The sequence below is a fragment of the Podarcis filfolensis genome (genome assembly GCF_964270895.1).
Source record: "Podarcis filfolensis genome assembly, chromosome: 14".
NCBI classification, from domain to species: domain Eukaryota; kingdom Metazoa; phylum Chordata; class Lepidosauria; order Squamata; family Lacertidae; genus Podarcis; species Podarcis filfolensis.
The window spans coordinates 43,992,857-44,015,798 of NC_139616.1; the positions used below are offsets into that span (position 1 = coordinate 43,992,857).

General features: G+C 47.9%; 2 protein-coding genes across 4 annotated transcripts in view; one reads left to right on the top strand and one right to left on the bottom strand.

Moving 5' to 3' along the window:
• Nucleotides 1–22,942, top strand: part of LOC310749103 (myosin-11) — a 1,537,435-nt gene that overhangs the window by 92,710 nt on the left and 1,421,783 nt on the right. The gene's annotated exons all lie outside the window — the stretch shown is intronic.
• Nucleotides 372–22,843, bottom strand: NDE1 (nudE neurodevelopment protein 1). Of its 3 annotated transcripts, none has more exons than XM_083585864.1 (9): nt 22,534–22,843; nt 15,025–15,135; nt 13,482–13,635; nt 10,122–10,270; nt 9,724–9,860; nt 8,098–8,274; nt 6,645–6,736; nt 5,311–5,438; nt 372–1,138 (listed from the first exon to the last, which is right to left on the bottom strand). In XM_083585864.1, the coding sequence occupies exons 2-9, from the start codon at nt 15,108–15,110 to the stop codon at nt 1,096–1,098; spliced, it is 966 nt and encodes a 321-aa protein (XP_083441990.1). In that variant the 5' UTR covers nt 15,111–15,135; nt 22,534–22,843; the 3' UTR covers nt 372–1,095. The 3 variants fall into 3 exon arrangements, with proteins under 3 accessions (XP_083441990.1, XP_083441991.1, XP_083441992.1); XM_083585865.1 differs by lacking the exon at nt 22,534–22,843 and adding an exon at nt 17,322–17,525; XM_083585866.1 differs by lacking the exon at nt 372–1,138 and adding an exon at nt 1,145–1,384 and having other exon boundaries at nt 22,534–22,819.

Here is a 22,942-nt window from a genome sequence, read left to right on the forward strand (position 1 = left end):
TGGAATGCCATAGCAGGGGAGGGCTGGGAACACAAGGGGCAAAATGAAAAGGAACAATAAGTTGTTAAATTTTTATCCCTCCAATGTCATACAACACCATCCTCCTCATGCAGCCAGTCCCCATCACCCAAAGGACTTTCTGACATGTTTAAATTCTGCAGTCAACAATACTGCATATTTCAAGGGTAGAATCTGAGATTTCTCTCCACTGCCCCAAATCCCAAGGCTCCTGAAAAGATGTGGGTTGCACATCTGTCGACGAGTTCAGTTAGTGGACCAAAGACTAATGGGAAATTTCAACCCAACAATGTTGCTCCCCCCCAGATTCCATGCAATGCAAACACTGCTGCTTTACAAACAGAATCGAGACATTGAATTCCAAAACTTTATAAACAACGATGCAACATCAATCTATGAGATTTCGAATTCTTAAGCACGTTTCCCTCCTAAAAATGCAAGACCTCTTATTTCCTCTTCCAAACGTGCAGCTGGCTTTAAGGGCTCTGTGCGGGTGTGTTTTTTAAAAATACCACCATCCCCAACCACCGCTGGCAAAGTAAGAGGTGGTATGACTTTGCTCCAATTGCAGGAAGCACTTAACAAAAGGCGTTTGACGAGCTGAGATGGTTCGGCTGTCAAACCAAGCTTAAAATCCTCTAGTCAAGGAAAATGGTTCCTGGTGGGCCTCTCCCAGCTAAGCACAGCCTCACATTGCTTCAGGACCAAGTATGGGCAGACAAAAAGGAAGGGAAACATCTTGCCCCCTTCAGAAATCTTCTCCTAAGCAGCCGTTTTCCTTCACCAGCTGGATTTGTTATTAAGATTTATGGCCCAGCAACACTGTGTTCCACTGGAAGATTGGCTCTGATGCGACACGGATGCCATCCATCATCTTCTAGCAGAAAACACAACATTATGTGCTAGCTTGAAGGAGTTCAGTTCATCTTTCCATCGGTGCAATGGGACGTGGCTCCATCCAACGTTCTGGGACTTACAGTTCCTGGTGTCATTCATCCCAGCCAGGGCCTCAACACAGGTCTTTGTGGTGGATCTTCCAAGCAAGTCTTCTGTGTGTGGATCTATGGCTCTCCTGCATCACAGAAACCGCCAGGCTTGTGGGGTGGGGACGAGCCCCAGTCTGGTGGAACAAGATGCAGTTAATGGTCTCTGGGTACAACTGCATTTCTACAAGTCTCCTATCTCAAGTGAGTGGCCAAAAGCGAGTGTTAGTATTCACATTAAACGCAGGAAAAGAACCCAAAGTTTCCGCCACACAGGAGGAGGGCACTCTGGGCTGGCGGTTCCTCAGAGAAGCATCTGAACTACTCCTTGCGGAGGAAGGCCCATTGATGGCCGCGTCCCTAAATCCAGCCTCTTAACCATTCTGTTGAAACGGGTGGGGTGGAGGGAAGGAAAAGGCATGAAGCATACAAATGCAAGAGGGGTTATGACCAGAATTTGTGAAGGGTAGGAGGAAATATTAACAGGGACGTGGGTGGTGCTGTGGGTAAAACCTCAGTGCCTAGGCCTTGCCGATCGCATGGTCGGCGGTTCGAATCCCCGCGGCGGGGTGAGCTCACGTCTTTTGGTCCCAGCTCCTGCCCACCTAGCAGTTCGAAAGCACCCCTAAGTGCAAGTAGATAAATAGGTACCGCTTTATAGCGGGAAGGTAAACGGCGTTTCCGTGTGCTGCGCTGGTGCTGGCTCGCCAGAGCAGCTTCGTCACGCTGGCCACATGACCCGGAGGTGTCTCCGGACAGCGCTGGCCCCCAGCCTCTTAAGCGAGATGGGCGCGCAACCCCAGAGTCGGTCACGACTGGCCTGTACGGACAGGGTACCTTTACGTTTATATAGAGACAAAGGAACGTGGGTGGCACTGTGGCTTAAACCACAGAGCCTAGGACTTGCCGATCAGAAGGTCGGTGGTTCGAATCCCCGTGACGGGGTGAGCTCCCGTTGCTCAGTCCCTGCTCCTGCCAACCTAGCAGTTTGAAAGCACCCCCGGGTGCAAGTAGATAAATAGGTACCGCTTTATAGCGGGAAGGTAAACGGCATTTCCGTGTGCTGTGCTGGTGCAGGCTCGCCAGAGCAGCTTCGTCACGCTGGCCACGTGACCCGGAAGTGTCTGCGGACAGTGCTGGCCCCCGGCCTCTTAAGCGAGATGAGCGCACAACCCTAGAGTCGGACACGACTGGCCCGTACGGGCAGGGGTACCTTTACCTTTTAGGAGGAAATATTAGGTTCCAACAGCCAAGCTGCTAGTCCTCATTGTTTTGATGGCAATAGCGACTGATCAAGCAGGAATGGGTTTTAGCCTTGCTTCACAAACACACACAATACTAAAGCAGCCCAGCGACTCTTCCCAACCTGTGGACCGCCAGATATTTTGCACTTCCAACTCCCAGAAACGGCAGCCCGCGTGGCCAGTGGTCAGCGATGATGGGAAGTGTCGTCCACCAAATATCTGGAGGGGGACAGAGCCTGGGAAAGGCTCAGCTTCATTCGAGGTCCCATCTAATCTAGCATCCCTTTTCCAACCGCCACCAGAAGAACCTGAAGAAAAGAGCCCCCACCTCTTGTTACGAAAAAGGAGCAATGCTGCTGAGTGCTCCAGATGGCTGGAAAGCCAAACAGGATGTTGATGTTATGGGACTGTACCGTGGGAACAAAGGGACAGTCTATTCTGTGCACTGAGCACCGGATGTTAGCTCAGAGTGTCACATGACCCTGTACTGGAAGTACATGGGAGGAGTTATTCCCTCTCTGCTGCTGATGTGAGAGAGTGCAGACACGTTTCTCTGCACTGCTGGAAAGACAGAAATAAAGGCATGTAAAGAAATTTCTGTCTGTCTCTTTCCCCTCCCTGGGGATGGCAGGGAAGAGGGAAGGAGTGGTTGTGTTCTTCTCACGTTCGTGAGGAGGATCGGCCGATAGAGATCTGGCCTTGTCTTGCCGGGAGTCGCTGACGGGGGAGATCAACAAGGAACTCAAGCCGGGCACCTGGAGAGTGGCCAATTCCTCTGATAAGGCTTGTAGATTCCAACACCTCTGCTGTGTGTGCCAACAGGTTTGCTCTTTTGCAGGTAGACTGTACCCCAACATGGAGGCTTTAATTAGCTAATATTAAATGCCCAATGTTAAATGTTGGAATTGGCCAGGTCAGGGGTCACCACCAACCCTTTTAGGTCTATGGGCACATTTGGATTTTTGAGTGAGTGCTGTGGGCTGTCTCGGATCACTTTCCTCTCTCTTTCCCCCAAGAATCAGAAAGAGAAAAAACACACTCGGCTTCCCCAAGGAATCTGGGGGAAAGTTGAATCTGGGAGAAGCAAACTGAACTTCGACAAGGGCATAGAGCTGAAAAAGGAAGTGGGAAAGAGCGTCTCTCTTCAAACTCCCTCCTTCGGCTCTATGTCCTTTCCAAGGGAGAAAAGGGGGCCTCCCAAGCTTGCCACCACGTGCCAAAGGGGCAGGGCCCCCAAATGTGTTAGGGGTACCAGCAGAAGACCTCAAAGGCGTCGTTGCATCCACAGGTGCCATCCAAACCCCTTGCCTAGGTAAAGGGACCCCTGACCATTAGGTCCAGGCGTGACTGACTCTGGGGTTGCGGCGCTCATCTCGCTTTATTGGCAGAGGGAGCCAGCATACAGCTTCCGGGTCATGTGGCCAGCATGACTAAGCTGCTTCTGGTGAACCAGAGCAGCGCACGGAAACACCATTTACCTTCCCGCCGGAGTGGTACCTATTTATCTACTTGCACTTTGACGTGCTTTCAAACTGCTAGGTTGGCAGGAGCTGGGACCGAGCAACGGGAGCTCACCCCGTCGCGGGGATTCAAACCGCCAACCTTCTGATCGGCAAGTCCTAGGTTCTGTGGTTTAACCCACAGCGCCACCAAGTATTCAGGCAAGTAGATGTGTTGGAGATTTCAACCGAACTGGAGAGGAAGCTTGGGCAATTTAGGTTATGTAACGCGCCAAAACATTTAAAAACGGGCCCAGCCCAGTTGCATAACGCTGCCTTCTCTTCCGCTGACATAATGAGCAAGCGAGCAAAACAAGGAACTCTCAGCCCGTATCACCCAGACAGACATCCTCTGCTGGACAGATCCAGGTCCAAGGCTTGCACTGGGAAGAATGAAAATCATGCAAAGGCAAGCAAGCAAGTTTAAAGCTTTTTGGTTTACCACTTCCAAATTCCAGCTGCAGAGAAGGAGAGGCAACCTGTCCCAGAATCCTCCCCATGGTATATTCCCCTCCCCACATGAGCCGAGGGGGCCACAGCTATAAACCGCAGCTCATCCAAAAGCAAGTTAAAATACTAAACTATTGCTGGCTAAAGATCAAACTACCAGATGACCCACACACCTCTGTAGAGGTAATTCTAGGAATAAGCTGCCAGGGCAAACACACCTCCAAGGTGCAGATTTATCTCAGCAGCTACCGTATTCGGCACTTCCACAGCAGCTTATTAATTATTATTATTATTATTATTATTATTATTATTATTATTATTATTATTTTGTATACTGCACCCTATACCCGTAAATCTCTGGGCAGTTCACAACATAAAATGACAATATACGAAAGACAAAATACAGAATAAAAATAAAAGCAACCCAATTAATTCCCCCTTCCACAACACAATTAAAAGGGCTTTAGATAGCCCTATGTGCAGACTGGCTGAAAACCCAGTCTTCCCTTTTCTCTCTCCCCTGCGTGAGCACCAGTGTGGCTGCCGTGTACTGGGAGAACTGGGAGACCAGGGTGTCCCTGCCTACCACCTTACTGGTCCCTAATGGGTGCCAGCCTCCACTCGTGAGCACAATAGATGCTCTGCTAAACCCTAGGAACTTAAAAAGAGCCTGTTGGATCCCACCCATCCAGCCTAGGCAAGCAGGATTTGAACGCAGGAGCTCTCTCCTGTTCCTGTGGCTTCTAGCAACTGAAATTCAGGAGCACCGCTGCCTCCAGCAACAGATGAACAGCATAGTCTCTGTGCCCAGTAGTAACTGACAGCCTTCCCGCCGTTAATCTGCCTAATCCTCTTCTCAAGCCATCTAGGTTGACGGCCCTTGCGGCCTCCTGTGGCAGGGAGTTCCACAGCTAAACTCCACGCTGCACAGAGGAGTTCCTTCTGCCTGTCTTGAACCTCCCATAGTCTTCCCCTCCCAGCTCATCGAGCTCTCGGCCATTTCCCTGTAACCTCGACGCCACAACCGGACAAATCACGTTGACCATCTCTCTCGAACCCGACCCCCTGTCAAGCCCTGACTTAAGACTCTACGAAGACGAGAAAGCAAACACTCACCCTGGGGGTCCGTAGGGGCCACTCAGCCGCCTATCATGTACCATGTGGACCTGGGGGGGCGCGGGGCTTCGGTATGGAGTCCGGTCGTACACCAAGTTCTGACATGAAGCCAGCTTGGATTCCAGGGCCTAGAAGCAAAGGCAAAGTTAGTTTCAGTTCGGAAGCCCCAGGAAAGAGAGATGGGGAAGCAGAGAGCATATCCGTTATCTGGCATGGACCAGGTCAGGTGGGGAAACAGGGTTACAGGTCTGAATGGCTCATGAGCAAATCAGTTTTCACAGAATTGCAGAACTGGAAGGGATCTCCAAGCATCATCGACTCCAACCCCTGACAATGAAGGGATCTTTTGCGCAATGTGGGGCTCGAACCCTCGACCCTTGACTGAGCTATCCAAGCACACTGGAGGTTTTTTTGGGGGGGGTACATGGAAGGAGAGTACATGGGAAACTCACACCGGGGGGGGGGGGGGGCGGATCTGCCAGCTTTCGCCCCACAAAACAGACCCGTGGCGGTCCCGGCAACATTCTCATTTTTTAAGGTGACCTGGAAACTACAACTAATCCAGAATGCGGCAGATAGACTGGTGACTGGGAGCGGCCACCGAGACCATATAACACCGGTCCTGAAAGACCTACATTGGCTCCCAGTACGTTTCTGAGCACAATTCAAAGTGTCGGTTCTGACCTTTAAAGCTCTAAATGGCCTCGGTCCAGTATGCCTGAAGGAGCGTCTCCACCCCCATCGTTCTGCCCAGACACTGAGGTCCAGCTCTGAGGGCCTTCTGGCGGTTCCCTCGCTGCGAGAAGCAAAGTTACAGGCAACCAGGCAGAGGGCCTTCTCGGTAGTGGCGCCCGCCCTGTGGAACACCCTCCCACCAGATGTCAAAGAGAAAAACAACTACCAGACTTTTAGAAGACATCTGAAGGCAGCCCTGTTCAGGGAAGCTTTTAATGTTTAGGTTAATATTTTAATATTCTGTTGGGAGCTGCCCAGAGTGGCTGGGGAAACCCAGCCAGATGGGCGGGGTATAAATAAATTATTATTATTATTATTATTATTGTTATTATTATTATTATTATTATTAAAGAGGCAAAAAAAGAGCTGTTGATTCAAATCTAGTTGCTGACCAGGGCTTATAGAGGGCAAGGAAGAAAAAGAAGTATGCTACCTTAATCTCCCTGGAGGGGATAAAGGGTGGGGTATAGTTCCAAAAAATAATTACACAGTGATCTTGGAAGGGCTGGGTTGATTTCTTAAAATGTCCTTCATCCTACAACTTTCACTAGGCCCTGTATTCCAAACGGGGCCAGGGCAAACGGGCCCCAAGTACTCACCCCAACTTTCCGGAGCAGATCTCCCACAATGTTTAGCACGGATATTCGGGCAGCTGGTGTAAGCGGAGTTGCGCTGTAGCTGTCCTCAAGACCTTTATGAAAGGATATCTTCATTCACACAAATAGTACAAAAAGAGCCAGGCAGAAATTCTGCACCCTTGGAACGTAAGCTGACTCAGCAAGTGACTAGCCCTCAACGCTACACCCTTGTGAAATTTAACTGAAACACAGCAATCCTGTACTCAAAACAAACATGGAAAGTCAGTTGATCATTATGGTGTCGGAAGCCGGCAGCCAACAGAAGGAATGATGCACTCGCCACAATATATTGAGGTTCTACGAAAGAGAGTTATTCCAGAGCTGGAAAAGAGGTATCCTGGCGGTACTGGGATATTGCAGCAGGACCTAGCCCTGTCACACATCAAAAGTGGTGAAGAAATTCATGACAGAGCAGCAGATACAGGTACTTGATTGGCCAGGGATTTCCCCGGATGGAGGGATTTCCCATTGAGAATTTGTGGGCTGTATACAAAAGTCGCCTCTGTGCTGCAGACTGTATGACTATGGAGAAGCTCATTCAGGCGCTGATTCAAGTGTGGTACAGGGATCCAAAAATCAACAGTGACTGTTCAAAACTAGTAGACTCCATGCCAAACCATGTTCAAACGCTGCTTAAAAATAGCAGAGGTCATATCCGTTACTAATATACATATATGTGAGTTTTGTACAATAAAATACATTGTTTGTTTCAATTAATTTGCACAAGGATGTACAGGTATAGGAGGGTGTACAGGTATAGGTTTTCAAGTGTAAGAAGGCTCAGAAGTTATTCTCCTCTTGCTGACAGCTAACACACCAAGAATCCTCTTTTCAGAAGATGTGAAAGCACCATTGGACCCCCAACAGAATCTGGAGGGCCACAACATCCCCTGGCTTAGAAGGAGTTGAAGGAACGGATCCAGGTAAATTCTTACTTCCTTTCCACTCCCCAACCTGCAGTGCTTCTTCACTTTACACACCCTGGCCTAATTCCCAGCCTTATTACAGTCATACCTTGGATCTCAAACTCCTTTGGCTCCCAAACAAATCGGCTCCTGAATGATCAAAACCCAGAAGCGAGCACTCTGGTTTCTGAACGATTTTCCGAATGTCCTGCGCGGCTTCTGGTTGGCTGCAGGAGCTTCCTGCAGCCAATCGGAAGCCGAGCTTTGGTTTCCGAACGTTTCGGAAGTCGAACGGACTTCCGGAACGGATTCCATTTGACTTCCAAGGTACGACTGTAGAGTGAATTGGGGCCACATTAAAGTATACTGAAACGCACTGTGCAGCTGCTGCTTAGAGTGCCCACAAGGGGGAGCTGTTGCACAACTCGGCCCTGATATTAGATGGCTGAAAAGGGAGAGTTACGTCTTAAAACTGGGTATATAAATTAAATAATAAAAATAAGACATACCTCTTCTGGGTGTTCCTGGGGTACACATTCCAGTGCTGAGCCCCCGATGGCCTACAGGGGTGGAAGGCACAGAGGAAGTGGCCTGGACGGCTGTGTCCATCCGATCTATTTCCAGCGAATCTTCTATGGAGGCTCGCGGTTTCTCCTTCTGCTGCACGGCCAGCTCTTGCCGTAAATCTGGAAGGGGAGAGGAGAGGGGCATGACGGACAGTGATAGCCACTGTTCCCTTCCCATTTGTTTCGCACAGTTAGGTTAAAAAAAGGGGACAGCCCTAAATCAGAAATCTGATGGTTGCACCTGAAGGCTTTTCTCTCTTGTAAGGGGGAAAATGAACAGCAACGACAGTTCTTTTCGAGGGATCCATCCTTCTAGGGTGGAAAGGGGTTCCCTAGGAGCCTCTTCCCTCCCAAGTGCCAAAGAGAGCCAGCAAAGGGTTCGAGTGTCGGACTAGGACCGGGGTTCGAATCCCCGTTCAGCTGTGCAGGTCGCCGAGTGACCTTGGGCCGCCAGTGTCTCTCAGCCTAACCAGCCTCACAGGGTTGTTGTGATGATGAAACAGGGACGGGGGGGGGCGGTTGGGGAGAACCACGGCCGTCCCCTTGAGCTCCTTGGCAGCACGAAAAGGTGGGATAAAAATGGAAGTACAGGCCAAGAGTCTGCTTTGCAGGCAGCGGGTTCAACTCCCAGCAGCGCTGGGAAGAGACTCCCTGCCTGGAACCCGGGAGAGAGGGTTGCGAGTCAGTGAAGGCAACCCTGAGCTAGACAAACCAATAGTGCTACTCGGGAGAAAGCGGTTTGTGATGAATTTTTTTGCCTTAAACCAAGGAGAGGGTTGGGGAAAATTTATCCTAAGGACCATTGTAAACAGTTAAAATTGTTAGTAGGGTTGGAATATCACTTGTAGTTTAATGGTGAATCTTGGATACAATGGAGGGAGAACAGATCTGGATTACAGTGGTATCTTGGGTTAAGTACTTAATTCATTCCGGAGGTCCGTTCTTAACCTGAAACTGTTCTTAACCTGAAACTGTTCTTAACCTGAAGCACCACTTTAGCTAATGGGGCCTCCTGCTGCCGCCGCGCCGCCAGAGCCCGATTTCTGTTCTCATCCTGAAGCAAAGTTCTTAACCTGAAGCACTATTTCTGGGTTAGCAGAGTCTGTAACCTGAAGCATCTGTAACCCAAGGTACCACTGTATTGCAAAAGGTGTTGCATTTGGCTCAATCTAAAAAGCACAATGAGTTGAAAATGCTGTCAACATTAAGATAACTTAAACAGTGTAAATAAGTTTTGGTGGATGTAATCATGGAACTCCAAATGGTTCAGTTTTGTAAAATACAGTGGTACCTCAGTTTATGAACTTAATCCGCTCCGGAAGAGTCTGTGACCTGAAGCGTCTGTAACCCAAGGTACCACTGTATTATAAAAGATGCAGGAGGAAATGATTAACAGTTAGGACCCACAAAGCGGAGGAGGGAACTTCAGGAGATTCCTTGGAATCTAGTTTTTATGTTGTATGTTGGATATGGGATTGCAAAACCTCAATCTGAAAAACCAAATAAATTTCATTTAAAAAGAAAAGAAAAAAGAAGAGGAGGCGAACGACCACCTAGCCCTTTCCTAACCTCTGGCTTCATCTTTCAGCCTCTGCACCGATTCCAAGAGGTTTTCCTTCTCGTCCAGCTCGCTCTCCAGGAAGGCGTTGCGTTCAATGGCCTTGTTCATGCGCTGCTCGAAGTCTTCCAGAGACATTATTGTGGCTCTGCAGAGAAGGAGAAAGACGGCGCTAGAATGAGCACACACAGAACCTAATAAAGGAACCGAGGTCAGGGCTGAGTAGACTTGGGTTCAAATTCCAATCCGGCAAGCTGCCAGCTTTCGCTTTGAACTACCTCAAACCCGGCCCCCAGAAAGTCCCCGACAAGGGAATGCGGCCCCCGGGCTAAGAAAGGTCCTGTCCAAACCCTGGGGGGCCTGGGCTTTGCCACCCACCACAAGGGAACAACCCCCTTTGGGTCAGTACCTCTTGGCTCTTTCCAGGTCATCGTTGGCTTGCTCCAGCTCCCGGATGTATTTCTGTAGCTGGTCTTTGACAGCCCTTGTCTGGGCGAGCTCTTCCTCCAGGGTGGAGATCTGCTGGTAGCCTTCGGAGTGCTGGGTCGTGATCTTCTCCTAATTGCAGAATCACAGAATTGGCACAGTTGGGAGGGATCCGAGGGTCATCTAGCCCAACCCCCGCGATGCAGGAATCTCAACGTGTGGGTCCCCCTTCCAATCTGAAACCACGCCGGACCCTGCTTAGCTTTAGCAAATCCAAGAGCACTGTGGGAACCTGGGCTCCCTTGCTAGCTCCCAGAAAGCCCTCTGCAGGAAAATGCAGAGGGAAATTCATAGATAGCTAGACAGACAGATAGTTTTTTATTGTATTTTCTGTTTTACAATTGAAAGTACAGTCATACCTCAGGTTATGTTTGCTTCATGTTACGTTTTTTCAGGTTGAGTCCCGCGGCGACCCGGAAGTACCGGAAAGGGTTACTTCTGGGTTTCGCCACTCGCACATGCGCAGAAGCATTAGATTGCGCATCGCGCACAAGCACCAAATCACGCCGCGCACCTGCGCAGATATGGTGCTTCAGGTTGCAGGCTTCTCATGTTGCGAACGGGCCTCCGGAATGGATCCCGTTCGCAACCAGAGGTACCTCTGCACTCCTTTATACATCAATGACTTCCCTTCTTATTTTACATTTCATAAATCCCTGGATACAGTGGTACCTCGGGTTTAAGAACAGTCCTGTTTACGAACGATTCGGTTTACGAACTCCGCAAAACCCGAAGTAGTGTCTTGGTTTGCGAACTTTACCTCGGTCTAAGAACGGAATCTGAACAGTGGAAGCGCACCGGCGGCGGGAGGCCTCATTAGGGAAAGGGCGCCTCGGTTTAAGAACGGTTCTGGTTTAAGAACGGACTTCCGGAACGGTACCGCTGTATTTTATAAAACTGAACTATTTGGTGTTCCATTATTACATCCATCAAAACTTATTTACACTGTTAAAAGTATCTTAATGCTGACAGCATTTTCAACCCATCGTGCTTTATTGGTAAGAAATGGAAGGTAATGAGCAACGGGCAAATTAATTTTATCGCCAAGAAGGAATTTACAGTCTCTTCCAAGTCAAAAACCCCAAAACCCTCAGCCGCACAGAAAAAAACAAAGTGGGGAAGGCTCTCTGTTTTGGGCCTGACTGATGCAGTTTTTGGAGGGCTGGTTTTGGCCTGCCCAACAGCGAGTCCCTGCATGATGACATGGGGATTTCTGCAGGAAAAATGCTCCTTTACCCCATACTCCTCTTGCTGCAAACTCTGCGGTCAGTCCTGAGAAGCACACACACTTGGGTGGCCTGGCAAGCTCTCGGGTGGCTACCCAGATTCGGGCTCGCGTCCTTGGAGCCCGTTGCTGGAGAAGGCCGACCCTTGAACACGGGATTCGCACCCGGCACCTGGCCTGCTCTGCCACCACCCAGCTGGAACCGGCCACCAGCTGGTCGGAGCATCAATAGCCCCTCTGTCCTTTCCCTTCGTGGGTGATGATGCTGTTCTTTGGCTCGGATGGATGAATGAGCCAATTGTCAGGAGAGTTTCGCCTCCTGCGGAAAAGCATTTCTGCCTTGGGGCAAGGCAGGGATAAACCACATCCATTCAGCCCCACCCCACCCTGGGCTTTTGTTTATTTATTGCATTCCTGCCCCGCTGTTTTTCTCTGAGGTGTTCAAGGGGATGTGAAGGATTTATCCTGCACGGTAGGTCAGGCTGAGAGGCAGCGACTGGCCTGAGGCTAAGAGAGAATTGGAACGCTGGTCTCTCCTTGGTCCTAGTTCAACACTCTAACCCCTACGCTGTAATGTCTGTCTCTGTTTATAGGTCAGCCCCAAAGCAGGACGGTCAGGGACCTGCCTGGACCAAACTCACACTCCAAACCTCACACAGAGCTCAGCCCCCCTAAAAAATATCTGCATTCACTAAAGGTAAAGGGACCCCTGACCATTAGGTCCAGTCGTGACCGACTCTGGGGTTGCGGCGCTCATCTTGCTTTATTGGCCGAGGGAGCCGGCGTACAGCTTCCGGGTCAGGTGGCCAGCATGACTAAGCCGCTTCTGGCGAACCAGAGCAGCGCACGGAAACGCTGTTTACCTTCCCACTGGAGTGGTACCTATTTATCTACTTGCACTTTGACGTGCTTTCAAACTGCTAGGTTGGCAGGAGCAGGGACCGAGCAACGGGAGCTCACCCCGTCACGGGGATTCAAACCGCCAGCCTTCTGATCAGCAAGCCCTAGGCTCTGTGGTTTAACCGACAGCGCCACCCGCGTCCCTTTGCAGGATAGAAACTGGATAGAAACTGGTTCTCAGGCAGCTAGCCCTAGTCTTTATAACCCTGTACTTTCTGTCCAAGAAGGATGTTAGACTGTTTTTGTATGCCACTACACCAGCAAGACTTTTATTAGCCAAAAATTGTAAACTGCAAGAAATACCGACAAAAGAAGAATAGCAGATGAAGATGATGGATTTTTCAGAGATGGCTGACCTGACTGGAAGAATCCGGGACCAGAAAGAAGAAGAAACACAAGAAGATTGGAAGAAATTTAAAGAATATTTAGTGAGATATTGTAATATAAGATAAATTAAGAAACTCCTAGAAGTAACAGATTAGGCTAAGGGATAGAAAAAGATTAATAATAATGACTATTATGGATTACAATCGGAAGTAAGGATAAGAAGTTTGATGTTTTAAACATGAAATTAGGAACTGCTAAATATGTGTTATGATGAAATTAAGATCGGAAGGTGTTGAGGAAGTCTTCTAGCAATGTAAATATACCAGGTTATAAGAAGAAGAAAAACTTCTTTCTTTTGCGTTTTTATTGTTGTTAAGTTTTTATGTTGTGTTAAATGTAATGTACTTATCTGTGTTTATGTTTGTGTATTATAAGAGAAAATCAATAACTTTTTTTTGGGTGGGGGAATATATAACCCTGAAGAAGCTGAAAGAGATCATTTCTGGGATGTGCACTATCCTGCATTATCTCTGCAGCTTTCTTGTGGCACCTGGAAGCGTAGATTTGATCCAAGGTGGGCTCGAACCTGCAACCTTGGCACTATCAACATCATGCTCTAACCAACTGAGGTAACACAACTCAAGACTGAGATCAGCATCTAGCTAGATCAGCATAAATGCTCCCCACTATAGAATGGAATCTGATGCCAGCCGGACGTCCGCAGGAAGGCAGGAATCCACACACACACACACACCCTCGTGGTTTCTGCCCCCCAGAAAACCGGTACGCAGTGGTATACTGTGGCTGAGCCTGGAGGCTCCGACGCCTCACCTTGACCAACTCGATCTCCATCCTCAGCCTGCTGTTCTCCGAGAGGAGGTCTTTGTTCCGCGACTCAACCTGCTGCAGCTGCGCCTCGAGCTCGGCCTCATACTCGCGGCTCCCTTCCTGAAACTCGCGAAGCTCCTCCTGGGCGATCTCAGCGCTGGAGGGGGCGACAAAGCCAGGCTCAGAGTCAGCACCCTCCTCGCCGCTACAAATCCCGCAAAGCCACTTCCGCCTTGCAGAGGAGGTGGGATTGCGGGCGTCACGGCCCAGACCCTGTGCGATTGGGGGAATCCCTGGCCACGTCACCCCCTAGCCAGCCAATCGGCTGGCTCTGGGGGTGTGGCCTGCCCTATTTAAACCAGGACGCGGCCGGGGATCTCCCTCTTTCCCGCCTGCCATCTGTTCCTGTTTTTCCCACCCTCCCGCCCTTTAAGGTTTTCGTTCCTTGACCTTGCTATGGACCTTGGCTGGTCGCCGTTAAGGGGCCTGGTAGGAATTTTTCTACTTGGCAAATTGGCACCAGCCACTTGGTTTTCGCCTACCTCGTAGCAAACCGTCACAACTTTCTTGGTACTGGCGGTTAGGCACTGGTGTTGTTCTGTAGATGGAAGCGGGGAGGAAGCGCCATCACCTGCCCCACATATTGAAGGGTAGTCCGATAAAGGATTTTGGTGGGCATGGCCCTGTCCGAAGCCTGGGGAGGCTAGGGTCTAAGGCAAGCCCCCTATCGGTGACCCCGGGGGAGTTCCTAGTTGATGTCAGTGGCGTAGCGTGGGTTGTCAGCACCCGGGGCAAGGCAAGTAATTTGCGCCCCCTAACCTGTGGATTTGCGCCCCCTAACCCGTGGATTTGCGCCCCCTAACCCTAACCCCCAGATGTTGCGCCTGGTGCGGCCGGCCCCCCCTGCACCCCCCACGCTACGCCACTGGTTGATGTGCATCAGCAGGACTCCCCTTACTGGTGGCTAACTGTTCCCGGACTTCAAGCAGACGGGCTGAAGTCGGATATAGTTGGTTAGGACCAATGCCTAAGCCAATACCACTCATCACCTGTAACCAATAAAGTTGTGGCCTTATTTAGCCCATTAACCTTAATTGTGTCGTGTGTCTTTATTTCCACTGGGGGGGGGGGCGAGAACTTGCTAATTTCAAATTTAAAGGGTTCACTTCCCCTCTGACGTACAGGCAAGCCAAGTTCAGTTTGGTTCCAGCCACTGGCCTGGAAAAGAGGGATTGATCGCTAACCATTCCGGGAACTGTAGCACTATGAGGAGAAACAGGGGTTCTCCTAGCAACTCTTTGCACCCTCAGCAAACTACAGTTCCCAAAATTCTATGCGGGAAGCCATGACCGCTTAAAGCGGAATAATAATTGTATAATGCAGTTGGGGCCTAAGCTGCTGCGGTCAGGGAATCAGGCGATAATAAGGAAACTGGTCCCTGCCCTGAGGGGCTTACAATTTCAGCAATGGCACAGAAGTGAGCATTTCGGGGTTGCAAAGCCCCCCCACCTTGCCCATATCACAGAAGGACATCTGAATGCTTTACCACTGCTTGTATTTCGCAGCCAGCTCCTTCCAGTGGTTCCTTTCTTCTTCCACTGAGCCAAACTGTTTCCTTTCAGCGTCGTTCATCGTAGAGGCTCTCTAGCATCGTTTCCTACAAAGGGGGGTGCAGGGGTAGAAGACAGGAATGAGAATTTTTCCCCCTACCCAAAGACTTTTCTATAGCTGACGGAATCTTCATGCAATGATCAGTTGTCGGCATAAACGAAAGATGCTGCGCCTGGGGATTATCTAATGCTTATTTCCCCTAAATTGATTTCTGAATTTTATTCTTATTCATGTTTTTATAATGTATTTTAGGCTGCTTTTACAATTAAATGTTTTAAATTTGTTGTTAAATTTGCTGAGCCCCGTTTTTGAACCGGGAAGGGCGGGGTATAAATAAAAAATTATAATAATTATTATTATTACAGTGGTACCTCTGGTTATGTATTTAATTCGTTCCAGAGATCCGTTCTTAACCTGAAACTGTTCTTAACCTGAACCACCACTTTAGCTAATGGGGCCTCCCGCTGCCGCCACGCCACCGGAGCACGATTTCTCTTCTCATCCTGAAGCAAAGTTCTTAACCAGAGGTAATATTTCTGGGTTAGCGGAGTCTGTAACCTGAAGGGTATGTAACCTGAAGCGCATGTAATCCGAGGTACCACTGTATTATTATTAATTATTATTATTATTATTATTATTATTATTATTATTATTATTATTTTATTTATTTATTATTTATGCATGTAGATAATCATTGCAGAGCTTTACGCAGCAATCCCAAAAGGAGCAAGACCTACAGAACTGAATGAGACTTCTTTGTGGAGATCTTTAGCTCAGGGGCAGAGAATCTGCCTTGCATGCCAAAGCCCCCTGGTTCAAATCCCCGACATCTCGAAGTTGGGCTGGGAGAGACTTCGGTCTGACACCCATCTGATGGACCAATGATCTGCCTCTATATAAAGCAGCTTCCTCTGTTGCTCTAAAATCACAGAAGAATAGCATAGGAAGGGACCTCCGAGGGTCATCTAGTTTAACCCCCTGCAATGCAGAATCTTTTGCCCAACCTGGGGCTTGAACCCACGACCTTGAGATAAGAGTCACATGCTCTACCGACTGAGCTACCCCTGTATAGCTATGTTATTTCCGAATAAACTTCAGAGTGGAGAAAAAAAGCCACTAAACTAAATTCATTTTTGGCCATTTAACTCGCCATGGTTCTCAACCTGTGGGTCCCCAGATGTTGTTGGACTACAACTCCCATCATCCCTGAGCTCTGGCCTTGCTAGCTAGGGGTGATGGGAGTTGTAGTTCAACAACATCTGGGGACCCCACAGGTTGAGAAAGGCTGAAGGGATTTATGGATGCATGTATGTTTTTTCTGTTGTTAATATTTTGTTATTTTTGTTAATTCATTGTGTGTGTTTCTTAAGTAAGAAAACTAATAAAAAGCACACGCACGCACACTCTCTCACTCATTCACTTTTGGCCATTTAAACCTTATAGCAGAATCATAGCATAGCACTGTAGAGTTGGAAGGGAACCTGAGGATCATCTACTATCTATATAGTCATTTTATTTATTAAATTTATATCCTGAGGATCGCAGCATAAAAAAGCAGAACACATACCACAATAACAAAGAGAGTAACAATATGCCCCTCCCTGCCCAAAGTCGCTGCCTTGCAAGATTAAAGGACGTCTTGGATATTTCTAAAAATAAAACTTTTTTCCCCAACAACACTTAAAATAAACACCATAGGTTAAAAATAGAAAGCAAGAACATGTGGCTGCCACAGACACGCAGGACCACGGAGAGCGTGCGAAGGGCCCAACTCAGCCAGCGCCAACCCAGCAGTGCTGGCAAGAGTCTTCCAGAGGAGAACCATGGACTCTCCCAAATCTAATTACAAGCTCCCTTTGCAATTTAGTTGACATTACTTTCCCACAGAAAGTAATGCAAACTGGATTAATCCGTTCCAGACTTTTAAAAGCAATCCCTAAAACAGCAATTTAACATGAATTTTACTATCTAACGAGACCATAAAAATGAAAGCAATAAACAATGTACTGCAGCCACTCAATCAGTCAATGAATCAATCAATCAATAGCTGAACTGGGTTCCCCACAGTCACATAAACAAACAAAAAAGCCACAAAAACGCAAAATAAATAGCAAAAACAGACAGACCTCAGTGTGACACTCAAAACGGAAGTGTGGCACTCAAATTGGAAGTGTAACACTCAAAACAGAGCACATTCGGCTTCCAAAAAAGTTCACAAACTGGAACACTTACTTCTGGGTTTGCAGTGTTTGGGTTCCAAGTTGTTTGAGTACCAAGGCGTTTGAGAAACAAACTACCTCTGTATGGTGTAAATGTGACACAATGTTCCAAATAAAAATGGCAATCGACCCACAACAAACACCAAGTAACTTCTGCTATTGACACCAACGTAAAAAGACTCAGACACAGACGGATCCAGGAGGCAGACAGCCAGGAGGAGCTTCCCTCCTTTAAGTAGAACAGCTGGTCATAAACATTACAAAACAAAGCCTGAGTCACAGAGGAACTGGAAGTTTTGGTGGGTGGAGACCGCAAGTCAGAAGGTGCAGGAAGAGAAAGAATGTCAGCTGGCTTTCTACATCCCAGTAAGCAATTCTGGACTTCTCCAAACCAACTTCCTCTCCAAAACAATTACTTTTTAAATATTTGCGGAGCGCTTTCCAAAAGCGCCCTACGCAACAGTTGCAGGGATGTAAAGGATTGGAGCCAAGGCTAGCCCTACTCACTGTAGGCCCATTGCAGCTAAGGAACATAATCAACTTAGGCTCATTAAATTCCATGGTTCTGGTCCGAGTCGTAGTTGGGGGAAACTGTTTGGCGGCAGACGTCATCAGAACAGCAAATCCCACCCCAACATTTTAAAAAGTCCGTTATTTGTTTCTACCTGTATATTCCTAGTTCAGGGGTCAGCAGAACTTGTGGGGGGCCGGACTATATTCTGGGAAAAAATATGAACAAATTCCTATGCCCCACAAATAACCCAGAGATGCATTTTAAAGAAAAGGACACATTCTACTCATGTAAAAACACGCTGATTCCATCTGGGGGCCGGATTTAGAAGGCGATTGGGCCGGATCCAGTTTGCCTACCCATGTCCTTGTTAGTGTGTAAATTGCTCAGAATTTTTTTAATTTAATAGGATGACCTGTACTTCCTTAAGATAAGCAGATGAAAATAACAGCATACAGCTGCAGCAGGTGAAGGACTCTGGCTCAGGAAGCGTCACCGGTTTAAAAGGGACCTCGCTGCTCCAGAGTCCATTCTCCTCTGTTCTGAATTTCAAACTGGCTCCAAACGAGCAAAATGCATTTCAGCAGGGACAAATGTGAGGTTCCACACTTAGGCAGGAAGAACCAGCTGCCAGCAGTACATGTGAACAGGATCTAGGTCTGGCATCCCCATCCTGCGGCCCTCCAGATGTTTTGGACTACAATTCCTATCATCCCTGACCACTGGTCCTGTTAGCTAGGGAACATGGGAGTTGTAGGCCAAAACATCTGGAGGGCCGCAGGATGGGGATGCCTGATCTAGGTGTTTTAGCAAAGCACAAGCTCAACATGAGTCAACAGTGTGATGCAGCACCAAAAAAAGCTAATACTGTTCTAGGTTGCATCAACAGAAGTATAGCATGCAGATCAAGGGAAGTAATAGTACCACTCTATTCTGCCTTAGCAGACCAAACCTGGAATACTATGTCCAGTTCTGGGTGCCACATTTTAAGGAAGATATTGACAAGCTGCAAGGTGTTAAGAGGACGGTGACAAAGATGATCAAGGGTCTGGAAAGCAAACCATATGAGGAACAGTCGACAGAGTTGGGTATGTTTAGCTGGGACAAGAGGAGAGATGATAGCCATCTTCTAAAATCTAAAAGGATGTCACGTGGAAGAAGGAGAAAGCAATAAGAAAAATAATATTGTTTGCCTTCTTATTTTCTTTCTTTTTCTTTTCTTTCTTCCTTCTTTTCCTCTTTCTTCTTTATTTTGGTATTATTTGTTTGATTTCTTTCAATTTGTATTGCTTATAAAATTTGAAATAAATAAAATTTAAGAAAAATAAAGAAGAAGATGGAGCAAGCTTGTTTTCTCCTGCTCTGGAGAGCAGGACCCAAGCCAATAGTTTCAAGTTACAAGAAAGAAGATTCTGACTAAACATCAGGAAGAACTTTCTGGCAGCAAGAGCTGTTTGACCGGGAGGTTGTGAACTCTCCTTTCTTGGAGATTTTTAAGCAGAGGCTGGATGGCTGTCTGCCATGGATGCTTTAATGGAGATTCCTGTATTGCAGCGGATTGGACTGGAGGACCCCAGGAGTCCCCTCCAACTCTTAATAATAATAATAATAATAATAATAATAATAATAATAATAATAATTTATTTATACCCCACCTATCTGGCTGGGTTTCCCCAGCCTCTCTGGGCAGCTTCCAACCAAATATTAAAAACAATACAGCATCAGACATTAAAAACTTCCCTAAACAAGGCCGCCTTCAGTTGTCTTTTAAAAGTAAAATACAGTGGTACCTCGGGTTACAGACGCTTCAGGTTACAGACTCCGCTAACCCAGAAATAGTACCTTGGGTTAAGAACTTTGCTTCAGGATGAGAACAGAAATCGTGGTGCGGCGGCAATGGGAGGCCCCATTAGCTAAAGTGGTACCTCAGGTTAAGAACAGTTTCAGGTTAAGAACGGACCTCCGGAACGAATTAAGTTCTTAACCCGAGGTACCACTGTAGTTGTTTATTTCCTTGACATCTGGTGGGAGGGTGTCCCACAGGGCAGGTGCCACTACCGAGAAGGCCCTCTGCCTGGTTCCCTATAACTTGGCTTCTCGCAGTGAGGGAACCACCAGAAGGCCCTCGGAGCTGGACCTCAGTGTCCGGGCAGAGCAATGGGGGTGGAGACGCTCCTTCAGGTATACTGGGCCGAGGCCATTTAGGGCTTTAAAGGTCAGCACCAACACTTTGAACTGTGCTCGGAAACGTACTGGGATCCAATGAAGAACTTTCAGGACCGGTGTTATATGGTCTCGGCGGCCACTCCCAGTCACCAGTCTAGCTGCCGCATACTGGATTAATTGCAGTTTTCGGGTCACCTTCAAAGGTAGCCCCACATAGAGCGCATCGACAGTTCTATGAAACCAATTTGCAATTTTACAATGGCATTAAGAACATAAGAGCTTGAACGCTGGATCAGGCCAGCGGCCCATCAGGCCAAGCATTCTGTTCTCCCAGTGGAGGTCTGCAAGCAGAGCGCAGAATCTCTCTCCCCTGCTATCCGCAAAAGTGATATTTAGAGGCCTCCAGCAGTGTGGGGCAGTTTTGCACTGTGCGGAGGTTTGCATTTTCTTGTAAATCTGTCAGCTTCAATCCCTGTGAGGTGCTTAAAAGGGTAGCCTAGAATAATTTTCGTTCAGAAGCCCACCAACAGGTTATGGGGTCCCTTGTCGTCACTCCCAAAATGTGGCCCACTTTACTTTAATGCCTCCATACATGCAAAGTGGTATCATACCACTTTAAATACTTGTGGCTCTCCGTCTCCCCCAAATAATAATCTTGGGAACTGTAGTTTGGTATGGATGCCGAGGGTTGTTAGGAGACCCCTGTTCCCTTCCCAAAACTACAACTCCCAGTCCATTCCTTTTCCTAGGAAACTCTTGTAGGGGAACAAGGGTCTCTCAACTTCCAGCACCCATGACAAACTACAGCTCCCAGAATCCTTCGGGGGCTGCTTAAAATGGCATGATACTGCTTTAAACATACAGGGCAGACAAGGCCTAAAATCTACTCTGCACTTCATCAGAGGACACTCAGCATGCAATATGAAAAGATGCTCTGGGGAGGATATTGTTGACATCTGTGGGTGGATGCCTCCAGTGTAAAGACTCCCCAGTTGTACAGAACTTTTTGCTAGACATAACTGGGGAGGTGTTTTGTTTTTTTTTTGGTGGGAGGGAAGAGGCCCTATTTTAACTTATGCAGCGATCAAAGCTATTTCTGGGATAGTGATAAAGTATTATTATTATTTTTTTTCCCCCGTTAATATTTTATTAAATTTTACAAGAAAAAAGGAAAAAACCATACAAAAAAGAACAATACATATTAAAACACCAACAAATACCAACAATTAAAAAGAAAAAGGATATTAAAAAATTTAACAAAAAAAGAAAAAAAGAAAGAAGAAAAAAAGAAGAAAAAGACCTCTTTTCAAATTCTTATCATTCATTACCTTATTTTCCTGACTTCCACCCGCCTCCCTTTCTTGTATTCCACTTTAAAATTGATCAGCAAATTCATTCTTATTAGTTTTATCCTTAGCTAATTTCCCTCACGTATTATACTTTCCCAATCCTTATTTACTAGAACCCCTTCATTTCATTTCAATGTCATCAGCATTCAAAGATTTTACAGTGTTTTTGTAGATAGATTTTAAACTTCATCCAGTCCTCCTCCACCCGCTCTTCTCCTTGATCTCGTATTCTGCCGGTCATTTCTGCCATAAAGTATTATTATTATTATGAAATGCAGGAGGAGAAGAGTAAAGGAAATCATTCAAAATGAAAATTTTCATCTCATATACAGCAGGTCAGTTTACATCCAAACCATGTTCACAAGCAAAACTACACACTTATGGGGAGAGGCAGTGTGCAGATCCTCTCCAAGTGCAAATGACCGCAGAGAAAGCTGCTCTACAGCAGTATTGTATAGTGGTTAGAGCAGCCTTTCTCCACCCGGAGTCCCCAGATGTTGCTGGGACTACAACTCCCATCATCCCTGACTGCTGGCTCCTCTCACTAGGTCATGATGGAAACTGTAGTCCCAAAAAACCCATCTGGGGATTCAAGGTTGAGAAAGGCTGGGTTAGAGCGTGGGACTCCTCAGGATCCCAACCTTCCTGGACCATGAAGCTCTCCCAGTGAGTTGTGACCTTGGGGGGGGGGGGAGCAGCACCTGCCTCTCAGCCTCACCTACCTCGCAGGGCTGTTGTGGGGAATAGATATTGAGGGGGGGGAAGGGATCACGTACGCCACCCTTGGGCTTCTTGGAAGGGGGGGAAAATGGTGAGAAATAAATGCAAAAAAAATTAAGAATCCAGTATGTAATTCAGTCCAGCGGGGCGTACAAATGGCAGTGGGGAAAGAGCCCCCCCCCCGAGGGTGGGGGCGGAGGTGAGGGGGTGAAAGCAAGGCTTTTTTATCTTTAAAGGTCCTTCCCCCCTAAAAAAACAACAACTGGGAGCTCTCAGAGGCTACAAGGGTGGCTCAGAAAGTGGATCCATAGTGAAAGGCGGGGGGGGGGGAGAAGATTTGCTGGCTTCCTCTCGATCTTTAAGGGACCCCCCCCCCGCGGGGTTTCTGTTCCCCTCTCAACTTCCCTTTTCGCCTGCTCTTTCGGAGGGGGGTTGTCTAAGTGATTGCGGGCAAAAGCTCCAGCCAGCCCTTGGCTCACCTTGTATTTTCTTTTTTTCCCCCCACTTAAGCAGAGTCGCGCCAGCAGCAACAGCCTCCGCCCGCCTTCCTGCTCCGGTTCCGCTCCGGATCAAAAAAAAATAATAAAAAAATAAACAGGCTGCAAAGTCCTCGCACCGGCTCGCCCCGTTTGCCCGATCCGAAACATTACAACCAGGCTCTGCGCGGACTCCCATTGGCTGCCGGGTCACGCGGCTCCGCCGGACTCCGCCAATCAGCGCCGGTGGAACGCGGCTCTTGGAACGTTGAAAGTTTTGTGTCTCTTCTCTTCCCTTTTGATTCCTCCCTCCTTCCCTCCCTCTCAATGGAATGTTTTGAATGACGTGAGGGGTGGGCGGGACTTGGGAAACGGCCCAGATCAAAGAAGGAAAGAGCAGGAGGAATCGGGG